We start from the raw sequence: 12657 nt of genomic DNA on the forward strand, positions 1-12657 counted from the left end.
TTTTCTGTGTATCTCTTTCAATTTATCTATAAAGTTGCTTTAGTAACATTTATGGTAGCGGACACTTTAGCAGGCGTTATTAAGACAAGTTCAATGGTAAAAAGGACATCTTAACAAGTGACGCAAAATTGTTGCCCCAACAACTGCATTCAGGAAATTTGGATGATTTTTTTTGAAAAAATATATATCTTTTTTGGTCTTGTCAATTAACTTTTGACTCGAATAGAGTTAAAAAAAATAAAAAAATAAAAAAATAAAAAAAATAAAAATAAAAATAAAAAATGCTCAAACCCAAGTTGAAAAAAAAATAAAAATAAAAATTAAGGGGTAGTTGGCCACCCCAGTTGGGCCTGAGGGTGGCTTCGGCCACTCCAGACCGGCTACCCTTTAATTTTTTTTTTAACTTGGGATAGGGGTATTTTGAGAAAAAAAAAAAAGAAAAAAAAAAAAGAAAATAGTCAGAATGGTCGAATTGTAATAATTAGAAAGTTTAGGAGTGGATAAAGTGTTACTTTTTAAACATTGAGGTTAAAAGTATAAATTGGTGAATAATTTATGAGGTAAAAGTGTAATTTTCTCTTTTATTAACTAGATGTACCAAAAAAAAAAAATAATAAAAGAGTGGATGTGCCAACAAAGCCCTTTTTCTTGGACTCTAAATTTTTTAATTGATGGGCATAATTGTATTATTACATTCACTTCTGATGAAAATGCTGACAAAGGTACCAAATTTAGGATAGGCAAAAAAATCTATCCAACTGAAAACTGAGATCTTGGAGCACAGGGATTTTGTGGCCTGGTTTTTCCCTACAATAATAAACAAATAAATTTAAATTGGGAATAGCAATACTATAATTTTTTACGTTATTATTTCCCTGGGCAATAACGTTATTGCACTAGAATAATTTATTCCCATAAACTTTTATGAATAACTTTATTGTCGCATCAGAGGCTGATTCATAGCCTACTAAACGTGTAATCCATTTTCATAATCAGATTTGGACTTGATCAAGTCTGGCCCAACCTATTCTAGAATTATTATGTAAATTCCCATATTAGCCTTGATAGATTTTTTCTCATAGGAATTTATATGATTGTCTCGCTCTAATCAAATCTTTAAAATTTGATTACCTTTCCTAACTACCTCACCTCATATTTTCCCTATAAATAGAATACATAATACAATTATGTAATAAAATTCGTTCAACAAAGATGTAGTTTTGCCAGGCTCTGGAATGATGGACGTACGCCTCTAAAGCCAAATTACTTCAAATATATATATATATATATAACTTGCTTCTATTATTATCATTATTTTCTTCATTTTCTTACATATTTCTACAATTTAAATACTTTGTTACTTGAATAGAATTGACAATCTAAAGTAAAAATTAAGAGCAAGAGTACTATTGGCCAGCACTAGAGTTCTTATTAGTTATTACATATTCTAACCGCCCAAGTTGGCCTCAAAACAGTCTTGTTTGTAAGAAGACAATATATAATAAGAGGGAATACAAAAATAAGCTCTCTTTTCACTTTCTCTACTATATATATATATATAGGGAGATGATAATTAAATGAAAATGTATAAAATAATTAATTGAAAATAAATGAATATAAAACAGTAGAACCATCCTTGTAGGTGGTAATTGTAATTAAAATAAACATGATGCAAGAATTTTCAGAATAAACGCGAAATTGGAGCGTATAAAAGAGATATGAAATAGATTGATAATGAAGATATATCAAAAGATTTGATTAACAAGAGAACTTACAGATTCAAACGTAGACTAGAAGTAGTGAAAGTACACAAGAGCAGAAAGGATTACAAATAGAAAGTAGGGTAGTTGCATAGGAATTTCAGTGTTTAGGCTGAAAGCTTTTGCCTTACAATGAAGGAGACTCCTCCTATTATAGACAGAATCCAATGGGTAAATAAAAATTACATCGAGAAATTCAACAATAAAAGTAAAGAACTGTAATGTTGGTAGGCACTGTGGAAGACTGTAGTGTTGGCAGGGACTGTAGCAGAAACTGTAATATCGGCAGGAACTGTAACAGAAACTGTGCTATGATGATTTGGCAAATGTTCTTAGTAATAGAAATGATACTATAGTGGGTAAATGTAACGGTGCCACTGTGAAGGGCAAGTTGAACGGTGTCATTGTGAAGGGCAAATGAACAGTGCCACTGTGAAGGGCAACTGATTATAAATCTTCAATTCCTGGGTAATAGTTATCGGGGCTATCACCAGGAAAACTAGAGTTTCCATATCATTCCCTCATGGGGTTAAAAGTAGATTCAAATTGTTTTGCTCAACCCTATATATATATATATTATGTGAATTATTTACAGTCAATTTAATTTATTCTGTTTGTTTTTTCTGATTTTCACGGATATAAATATGAAAACTCGGATGCAACAAGCTTAACCCTCATGAGATCTGATTAACAACACAATTTTTGCTTCATTAGATCATGTATTATTTTAATATGTCAGGATATTATTTCCTTGCATTGATTAATAGGTTTTTCAATGTGATTTAATCAACGGGCAGCTATAGAAAAAAAAATAATAATAAAAACAAAAATGCAACGTATTAACAAGAGAAAGTCTAAACGTCATTTTCCTGTCGTTCTCCCATTCAATTTATAGGATCCACATAAGTAAAGGTGTGTGTATCCTACACATATGATAACGACAAATAGCAATTCTCAACTAATAACTTAAAACTCTTTTTACATTTATCTTAAATCACAATAAAAAACAAAATTACAAAAAATGCACTCTAATTTTTTTTTTTTCAAATAAACCTTAATTTTCATTGAAAACTCAAAATACTTTTCAAAATATAAAATACTTTTAAAGGTGAATCATAATTCCTACACCCCCCCCCCCCCCCCCCCCAAAAAAAATCTTTAAAAAATAATTTTGACAACTATTATCCACGTATATAAACAAGTATGAGGCACGAGATGAGCGGAAGTCACCGACTTGTTTGTTAAACAACACTGACATTCCTAAATACGATTTATTTCATTTTACAAAAAAATCAACATCAAAATATTCACTTTATATCATATCATTTATTTTCTATTATTATTCAAATAAAAAAAAATCATTACAAAACAAAATTTTTATATTTTTTAGTAATACTTTATCGCTTTTCTTTACTAATTATTATACTAAATTTTTTTTTCCTCACCGAACAAACCCAAAATGATTCTGCTGACTCGGAACAATGTCACTGCGATTTGATGTGGATAAGATCCCTCGTAACCTCGAACTTTCCCAAATCTAGTGCGACCGTATGCATGTGGACAAAAATAGGACCCCTACTTCCCACCAACCATCGTATCAGATCTGGGCACTTGCTGTCTCAATCCCACTACCCGATTGGCTTCATTCTTCCACGTCGCCACGTCCCCATCCCCCCAACAATTACGCTTTACCTCGAATGTATCTCATCTATTTAATATCTATCAAATATCTAGCGAGTTTTGGATAACATTGCCACGTCATTTCTCCCTGTCTATTTCACTCCCTATAAAAAACCATGCATCACAAACGTTGTTCTTCATCGAGCTGTTTTAGATCTGCTTGAAGTTTGTTGATTTGTGTTGTGGAGGAAGTTTTTTTGAAAGCAAGAAGAGAAGAAGAAGATGTTGGGGATATTCAACAAAGGGTTTGTTCAGCCGCCGCAGGAGCTTAATAGCCCGGCGCCATTGAAATCCTCTGTGAAGCCCAAGCTTTCACAAGAGATTCTCAGGGATTTTGTTTCTCATGATTCTGGTAATGCTGTCTCCATCAGCTTTGGAGATGGAACCTCTTTTTCTTATCTCCCACCAGAGAAACCATTTTCCATTCATCAGAGGTAATTTTCTTCTCTCTGCCCATTCCGTGAAATATATATATATATATATATAAGAAAGAAAGAAATAATATTGGGTTTTAGTTCTGATTTAGATTATATAATAAATAAATTGATATTGCAGTATGTTCTGTGCTGTGGATGGAATATACTGCATTTTCCGGGGGAGCTTAAACAATCTGTGCCATCTGATCAAGCAGTATGGGCTATCAAAGGGCACCAATGAGGCGATGTTCGTGATTGAGGCCTACAGGACTCTCCGTGACCGTGGCCCATACCCGGCCGATCAGGTCCTCAAAGATCTGGACGGCAGCTTTGGCTTTGTGGTCTTTGATGACAATGCAAAAACTGTGTTTGCTGCTCTGGTAATTATTAATTACTCTTTCAGCTCTAAAATGATTCATAAATACGGGTTTTTGGTTTTTGTGTGTCGGGTTTAGGCCGTGCTTATATAATAAGATTATATAGAATAACTTTCACACGACTTATTTAATTAAACGGGTTGCACTTTGTTATTTGGTTGTGCAGGGTGGGAATGAAGAAATCAGGCTGTTCTGGGGGATTTCAGCTGATGGTTCTGTGATAATTTCTGATAAGTTGGAGGTTGTAAAAGCAAGTTGTGGTAAATCATTTGCGCCATTCCCTAGTGGTATGTATATATTTATTCCAGTTGATGTAAGAATTTCCATGGAATGACCAAATTGGTCGTAAATTGTGTTTTGTTTTGAGGCCAATCTGATGAGGTTGGATTTGGTGGATACAAATGCAGGGTGCATGTTTCACAGTGAGCATGGATTGAAGAGCTTTGAGCATCCAACGAAGAAAATGAAGGCAGTGCCTAGGATTGATAGCGAGGGGGTCATGTGTGGGGCCAACTTCAAGGTTGATGTCCAATCGAAGATCAACAGCATGCCACGTGTTGGCAGCGAAGCCAACTGGGCACTATGGGGCTCAGAATCCTGACCATTCAATCGAGATTCTTAAATTCAATTATGTGAAACCCCCTCATCCCCCTAAAGGCTGGATTTTATGTTAATTTTTCTGGTTGTAGAGAGTTTAAATTGACGTGCAGTTCTTGTAAATATAAATATAAATAAAATAATGTTGTTTTAAAGTATTATTATTACTTGGTCCACTTGAATGGATGGCATTGCAAGGCCACCTGTTTCAAACAAGTGAAACTATGGGATTGGCACTTCAAGCAGTTTCGAACAAGTGGGTCTCTAGATCTCTATATAATTGTCACAATCAATATGCCAATTTTTCTTTCTCTTTCTCTTTCTCGTTCTTCATTCAATGAACTTTTAAGAGGAATATAAATCTCAAATAAACAAAATGAATAATTAAATGAGAAAGACAAAAATTGGGGCAACTAAATACTATTAAAGTATCTTAATATCTTGTCTATAAAGGGTAGTTCAATTGACTGTAGAGTATGCCTCATAAAGTAAAGGTCACTAATTTCAATCTGCCTCTTTTTTCCGATAAAAAAAAAAAAAGAAAAAAAAAAGAAAGTATCCTAATCTATTGTGAGATCAGATTAGGACACCATTCTTGTTAGGCTTTTAAGGGACGGTGGCCATTTCATTTACCAAACTAAATGAATTTAAATAAATGAGAAGATCAAAGAATTGGTAAGCTTACATATAGGGGTGAAACTATAATTTTAGGTAGGGGAAGAAACTAAAAAAAATACTTTTTGGTGGGTTGAAGCCCCCACACTTCAACTTGGTTATGCCCTTACATACACATATGCATTTATAGTAAAAGACTAGCATGTATGTGATTGCGTTTGCGTTTGAAAAATCTAGCTTTAAGTAAAAAAGATTTTTTTAACAAAAGCTTCATTTTTAAGCTTTTGCCAAAAGTACTTTTTGACTATTTTTAGGCTTTTTGAACTCTTAAAAGATATATTAATTTTTTTACCAAATGAGTACTTTATTCTTCAAATTGACTTTTTGAGTGTTAAAAGCACTTTTAAGCTCTTCAAACGCAATCCTAAACAGACCCTAAATGGCTTTGGCAAACAAGCTCGGTCCAATTTATTTGTGGGTGGACATTTTCTGTTTATAATTCATAGTTACGAATAATATTTTGGGTTATGGTAATAATTACGTTTTATCTGTTTTAATAGACTCCAGTTGTGACCGGAATTCTCTATAATTGAGAATTTTTTTTATTACCCTTGCCCCCTTCTCTTTGAGCAATGGAGTTCTGCTCGGAATGATTCAACCCAACACAATATTATTAGTGTAATGTTTTTGTGCATTTAAAGAAAAAAATTAAAAAAAGATTCATTCAGAATTTGATTATTTTGGATGCCTAGACATTAGAGAAGTCTGCAAATGCATAGGAATATAGTTTGAAACAATGAGATAGATCAGAAATTTATTTCATCAATACACCAGAGATTCATAAGAAATTTATTTTTCAGTACACCTGAGTTTCATAAGTTAACATAAGAAAGTTACTCGCTTCTTCACAACTAGAAAATAAGACAGCATGTATATTTTTTTCCAAATCAATCATACAACTTTGTCTATGATCTCAAAGTAATTGAATTACCAAAAACTTTGATAACCAGATTTTGGTCCTTGCTGAGAAGGGAAAGATTCATGTGATACCACAGCAAGTCATCCCAGCCTGAGGAGGGTTGGCGTCAACAGTCATCAAACTGGATGAACTTGGGTTTTTCTGTTTGTCCAGATCTGCTTGATATAATTGAAGCCCATTGACGATGCAGATCATAACATCATATACCCACAGACGGATTAATCCCCACAAGTAGTATGAAAAGAAATCGGGCTCAGCAAAAGAAAACTAGCCAATAAATTAGTCCAAATCCACGAAAATCTGCAACATGTCAGGATCATAGATCAGAAGAGTAATTCAACAAATTTTACCTCGGGATTTTAGAGTTCAAAGGGCAAGCCAGTTGAATACAAATTTAAACCACAACCAACGAGTTGATTCACCAAACTAAGAAATAAATGAGGATGAGAAGTGAACTGCTTAAGCCTCTAATATAGCTCAACTTCCTTCTTAGAATATTAGTCGTTTTGGGGCCATTTAAGCAAACAAGCTTAAGGCTCCAGCAATGGACCTTACAGTCTGACCAACATTGGCCACAACAGCCCTTTATAACATAGTTGACGAGGTGTTTCTAGCTTCTAGTGGCCGGAAAAATACAAAACTAACTAAAATTGTTAACTAACCTCCAAGTCTGTGAAAGGTTCATAAGATCTCTTCTCTCTTGTGTCAAACACTGTAATGCCTGTGATTCTCTGAACTCCAAGTTTAGTAGCAATGAGGTTCTGCATTAGCAAAGGCAGGTTTAAGGAAATACTCTAGAGATAAAATAACCAAAAGAGGAGAATATTATTCAGGATAACATCCTTACTATAGAGTTTCGGAGACATAAAGCAACAGTATGATATAGTTGTCAATGAGTAAAATTATATTGCAGTAAGTAGGCCAGCAAAAATTCGGCAAGTCTATCACATGATCTACTCTCACAACCACTAGTCATTTCACCAATTAATTATGGTCAAAACAGAAAACCGGAATGGGGCACAAGCAACCAGAATCTATTCTCTCTCTCTCTCTCCCAAAAAATTTAAAACAAAACACAAATGACCAGCCAAAAACTATAATCAAACAAGGTAATTTCTACACAAAAGATTGTTTGACATACAAATACCCCATTTAAGTATTATGTGAGCTAACAACCCTTCCAACAATGGCGAACCCGCTTATAGTATTGACAGGTCCAAATGACCGAAGTCTTGGTATGAAATAAGTGGTTGGCTTTACATTTGTGAGCCTAAGACTGTTTTAGGAGCGTGGCACCTACTCTCATGTCTGATAGCATGTCAAGTTATTTATTCCTTTGAATAGGCACATCATTCCTCCTTTCTATTCTTATCAAGTGTTATATAAGTAAACTCTGATTGGGAGCAGATCCATAGGGAGGCTTTCTTAGTCATTATGGCAAACTACAAATGGTTTTCACTCAATTTCAGGATGGTGGAGTAACGGAGCTAACAAGTTAACTCTCTATGCCACCTTTGGTAACTTGATAGGCTAATACTGTAGGGATTGGAATATAATTAAGTTGTGTCAATATAATTTGGTAACTATTGCAAAAGTCTAATATCCACACTCGAAGAGCCTTTATTACACATACAAGATGGTTAATGCATATATAAAAATATAGCACAAACATGTGCACCTAAACAAGATTGAACCTGTGATTCCACCCTTCTAGGGGGAGGAGATACCATTGGATTCAAATATCATTTCTACTAGATGGTTCCATATATAAAATCTTCACAATTACACTATTTTACATGAAAATTATACAAAAATTTAAAGTGAAGGCGTATATTGAAGCCATAGTTTCAAGCTAAATTGGCCTATAAGGAGCATGTCAGTTTCTCTTTACCAGGTGGAAGTCTGTGTAACTAAACGCTGCAACCTGAGGTAAAACCTGTACGCCAATATCAAATCCATAAATCAAAAACACAGACAATCCAGATTTTTGTAACTTACAAAAAAAAAAAAAAAAAAAAATTATAAGCATGAAGAGAGGGATTAAGAAACTGACATGCATAAAAGTTATGCGAATGTCATCAAGTCAAATCCATGTAACTCATCTCAACTATGCCCAAAGTACAAAAAGTTTCCAAGGTCTACCGTAATCTCAAGGTCAAGGTTCATACCAAGTTAAATAGAGGAAAGTGATTTTTCAAGCAAATTGAGCAACTATGCACCTAATCATTAGGATACTAAAATGAGTGTTCCCCACTAGAGAGAAAATCCAGAATGGTAAATCATAAATTGAGCAATAAGCATACCATCTGTCAATTAAAATGTCTTTAAACATAATATTAATAGTCTAAATGCTTTACCATCGTTTTGAGACCATTAATCATAATAACCTTCTCTTCACGCAACTCATTTTGCGGCAAAGAAACTTCGAAAGGTCCCAATTCTCTTTCTGTCTGGTTTGTGAGTTTCAAGTGTAGCTGTAGAGAGGAAGCAATTATCACTCAGTTTCCAAACAATTTTAGATATTTAATTGTCTGAAAATAAACTTGGGGCAAACCATTGAAGAATGAAAAGGAAAAGGACAACCTAAAGGATGGAGAATCAATTCTAACAAACACTAGAATGAGTGAATAACTTCAGATGGCCATTTTAAATTCTGTCAGTTAAACTGCACTCGGATTGTGCATAAAGAGAGACACAGAAAAGGGGTAACAAATGATCATAATTACCGAAAAGGGTCTTTCCAACTTGATAATCGATGGAACCTCCACAACATGCAAGTCAATATCACTGCGTGTGACAGGCTGCCAAAGAAACAGTCCAAAGAATAAGAGAAACAGTTACTTGCTTATGTAAAAATTGTATATGTTTGTGTTTGTACACACGTGTATGTATAAGCATGAGTTTGTCTGCATGCCTCAAAGTTGCAACTTTACTATTCCCAGTGCATGCATGTCATAAATACATGGTGACATGCCCACTGAGGAAAAGAATAAAAAGATTAAAAAAGAAAAGAAAAAGAGAGACCATCTCTACATCAACAAGAACCTAAAACACTGCCATCTTCTCGATCCTAAATTCCTAGTACAGACTTCTAATGGAGAAAAAACAGAATACGTAAATAAAAAAAATTAAAAAGTATTTGTTTTCAAATAAAAAGAATAGTTAGAAATAGGAATAAATACAAAAAAGAGTACATAGTGGAAAATATTCCTCTTAATGAGTGATAGGTTAGTAGGTAAGGTCTTCAAATATATTCAAGCTTCCATGTATTGAAGAAAAAGCACTTACAGTGCCCAGAATCTGCTGTGTCTGTAGGCGACCAGGTTCCCCCAGATTTGTACGCCATGTAATCTGAAGTTTCCCAAGAATATTACTACCCTCAACTTTCATTTGTGCAGAACCATGAGATGACACTTTCAACTGATAAAGATAGTTGTGAATTCCTCCACCAGATCTGATAAGGACTGGTGTCTTCTCTCTGTCAGTATAAATTAGTGTATGATCAATAATTAAGAAATACAGGGAGATAAAATTAGTTTACATAATTCGAAGTCTGCTTACAGACACATGCCAAAAAATAATGAGGCAAAAAAAAATTGTTGTGAGAATAAGCAAGGCAGCATCTGTCAAAAATCTTTCTATAAAATAGTAAAATTGCCACACACCTAGTCTTAGAATTGTTGTCTGACTCATGCTCATTAGCTTTTAATATTGTTGCGCTCCAATGCTGAGTGGGCTCAAATTCAACTTGGTCCATAAAAAGGTTTGATTTTGTATGATTTTCAATGCAAGCTTCCAGAAATGTAGTTTCCTGAGAAAGAGGATGCAGCTATCATAGGGAGGCTAATGACCCAGACAAACACCCAAATGAATATCACAAACTTGATCACTTATGACAGGCACAAAGAATCTCACATGATGAGATATTATTACTTAAGCTGTGAAGAAGGCAGAATTTCAATATCAACACAGAGAAGCCAGAAACATGAAGAATCGGTGAGGTTAAGTTGACCTGCATTTCCACTATGTAGTTTGTAACACTTGTAGCAATACAATGCACATAATGAGCTCATTTCCAATGTGGCTTCCTTAGGTCTATAAATAGTTAAATCACAGAAATCCAAAGGGTGGGCGTCTGATGGTGCTGTTCACTGGATCAACTTTTAACTAACCAGACACGGTGTTGGCAATAGCTTCCACCCCTTATGTATATGTATGTATGTGTGTGTGTGTGTGTGTGTGTGTGTGTGTGTGTGTGTGTGTGTATAAGAAAACACCCCCACCCCAGAAAAATGAAGCACAAAATTGGCATAACCCACTAGAATGTTTCAAGTACCAAAGATGAAAGAAAGAGATAAGTTAATAAGAACCAAACAAAAGAAGGAAATTAAATACAAGAGTAGCAAGATGACTGATCAAACAGTAAGGTATTAGAGTTGATGCCATTTACTCCTATCACTTCATTCGTAAATTATCCTAACGTGGTACTTCTATTTGAAGTTAGTGGACACATAAAAGCAATCCTACTTCAGTTTTGAAAATTCTATAAGGCTAGCAGGAAGATTTCTCAAACTTACATTCAACAAACAGTCAGCCTCAACATACCTTAACAACGCGAACCTGCAAAACAGAAACTAACCCATATTACATTTTGCAAAAGAATATAATGTAACTCATTCAAACACAAATGCCGAATAACATACCAGGAAGCAACCAATGCCCGGTGCCCCTGGTATTAACTATGACAACATAATATCCAAACGATGTTATCTTTGCTAAAGTTTGAACCTCCAGCCAGGACTAAATTCACTATTTTCTATCGGTTCAAACTTCGTAGAGAATTGGAAATTTATCATGATATCAGTAAATGATCCTAACTTCAAATTAAATTTAAAAAATTCTGCATATTGAACCCCCCTTATTGTTAGAATAATAAGTAAATGATTACATTACATTCACCATTTGGAATCAACTCAAGCATTTTGGGCCGCCGATGAAACAAAAGAATTGGATTTCGCATACCTTTGTCCTAACAGAAAGCGGATTGGCAACAACGAACTTGAAGAACTGCGGAAGATATTTACGCTCGCCATCACCATCATTGTACAGCGCAGTGCAGACGAGCCTAAAAGATTGGGAAGCAAACACAGAAGACATAAACACATGCACTCACTGAAACAAAGACACCGCTGGGTGAGATTACGACTTACGTGTGAGCTCCAAGTTCCTTCACATCGTGTTCCACGATGAAATCGTAGCGCCCTCCCGCGCGTATTGTATCGACGGGGGATTTCGAGGTGTCCAAAAGCAAGATTCTCTGTCTCTCTGTTTGCATTTCCGCCTGCGATGAACCATTCATTGTGCAGTTATTGAAGAGCTTTGTTCGAGGAATGAAAAGTGAAAAACACTGACCTTGATTATAATTTCCTTCGCTTCGAAATTGGAGCTGTTGTTGATGCTGATATAGCTACAGAACGTCTCTCCCAAGTAAATCGCGCTGTTAAGAGAGTAATTAGAGGGTTATAATTGTGATTAGCGATGAGTTAATTAGGGGAGAGAGAGAGAGAGAAAGAGAGAGAGACCCAAAGGATTGGGGGAGGACGAGGAGGCCGGAGAGGCCCATGGGGTCGGACGGGTCGTGGAGGAGGAATCGGGAGCGGTAGCTGAGATCCGAGGAGTCGGCGGGGTTGGCGACGTGGGAGTCGATGAGGCGGGGGAGGTGGGAGGCGGCGATGGGGTCGTCGAGGATATCCTCGCCCGCAATGAGATCGACCGGGTCCAGGCGGAGCGGAGGGTCCACGTGGAACGACGGCCTGCACAGCCGCATCACCCTGAACGCGAGCGAGTGCGTCCCTGGACTGCTGCTCATCTCTCCCTCTCTCTCTCTCTGAGTGCGCTAAAGATGGAAATGGGCGCTAACTGTTCGATTATTTAGCTCTCTAGAGTGGAAGAGTTCGTCCAATTGAACCAAAGAACGAACAAAACTAGTTTCGAGGAACAAATTGGAGAGTGGATCTCGGTTTTGGCACCGTTCGTTAAACTCTTTCCCTCCCCCGCAACACTATTTACTTTCTTTTCTTTTTTTTTTTCCAATAAAACCCACATCAAAATATTCAAATTTTTTTTTTTTCACTTTTTATATTTCTTCTTTTACTTTTTATATCATATCACTTTTTTTTTTTTTTTTTACTATTATTTAAATAAAAAATTATTACAAAACAATATTTTTTTAT

General features: G+C 35.4%; 2 protein-coding genes across 3 annotated transcripts; one reads left to right on the forward strand and one right to left on the reverse strand.

The window, feature by feature from the left end:
- The first annotated feature begins 3562 nt into the window (after positions 1 to 3562).
- Positions 3563 to 4991, forward strand: LOC132171334 (stem-specific protein TSJT1-like). Its single transcript, XM_059582625.1, has 4 exons — positions 3563 to 3874; positions 3996 to 4236; positions 4400 to 4520; positions 4641 to 4991. Exons 1-4 carry the CDS (start codon positions 3663 to 3665, stop codon positions 4832 to 4834), a joined length of 768 nt encoding a protein of 255 aa, XP_059438608.1. The 5' UTR covers positions 3563 to 3662; the 3' UTR covers positions 4835 to 4991.
- A 1255-nt stretch (positions 4992 to 6246) lies between these two features.
- LOC132171290 (uncharacterized) lies at positions 6247 to 12473 on the reverse strand. Of its 2 annotated transcripts, XM_059582573.1 has the most exons (12): positions 12007 to 12473; positions 11837 to 11921; positions 11635 to 11765; positions 11447 to 11549; positions 11030 to 11044; positions 10090 to 10235; positions 9713 to 9902; positions 9151 to 9225; positions 8782 to 8898; positions 8316 to 8360; positions 7087 to 7185; positions 6247 to 6724 (listed from the first exon to the last, which is right to left on the reverse strand). In XM_059582573.1, exons 1-12 carry the CDS (start codon positions 12291 to 12293, stop codon positions 6704 to 6706), a joined length of 1314 nt encoding a protein of 437 aa, XP_059438556.1. In that variant the 5' UTR covers positions 12294 to 12473; the 3' UTR covers positions 6247 to 6703. The 2 variants fall into 2 exon arrangements, with proteins under 2 accessions (XP_059438556.1, XP_059438557.1); XM_059582574.1 differs by lacking the exon at positions 8316 to 8360.
- Between the last annotated feature and the right edge of the window lie 184 nt (positions 12474 to 12657).

Source organism: Corylus avellana, chromosome ca2 (genome assembly GCF_901000735.1).
Source record: "Corylus avellana chromosome ca2, CavTom2PMs-1.0".
Classification (NCBI taxonomy): Eukaryota; Viridiplantae; Streptophyta; class Magnoliopsida; order Fagales; family Betulaceae; genus Corylus; species Corylus avellana.

Excerpts from the sequence above, each read along its gene's own strand:
- LOC132171334 (XM_059582625.1), top strand. The coding sequence starts at position 3,663 with ATGTTGGGGATATTCAACAAAGGGTTTGTTCAGCCGCCGCAGGAGCTT. Across the intron at positions 4,237-4,399 it reads AAACTGTGTTTGCTGCTCTG|GGTGGGAATGAAGAAATCAG; the intron begins GTAATTATTAAT and ends TTGGTTGTGCAG. Across the intron at positions 4,521-4,640 it reads ATTTGCGCCATTCCCTAGTG|GGTGCATGTTTCACAGTGAG; the intron begins GTATGTATATAT and ends ATACAAATGCAG.
- LOC132171290 (XM_059582573.1), bottom strand. The coding sequence starts at position 12,293 with ATGAGCAGCAGTCCAGGGACGCACTCGCTCGCGTTCAGGGTGATGCGG. Across the intron at positions 9,226-9,712 it reads CACAGCAGATTCTGGGCACT|CCTGTCACACGCAGTGATAT; the intron begins GTAAGTGCTTTT and ends TTTCTTTGGCAG. Across the intron at positions 7,186-8,315 it reads GTTACACAGACTTCCACCTG|AACCTCATTGCTACTAAACT; the intron begins GTAAAGAGAAAC and ends TTGCTAATGCAG.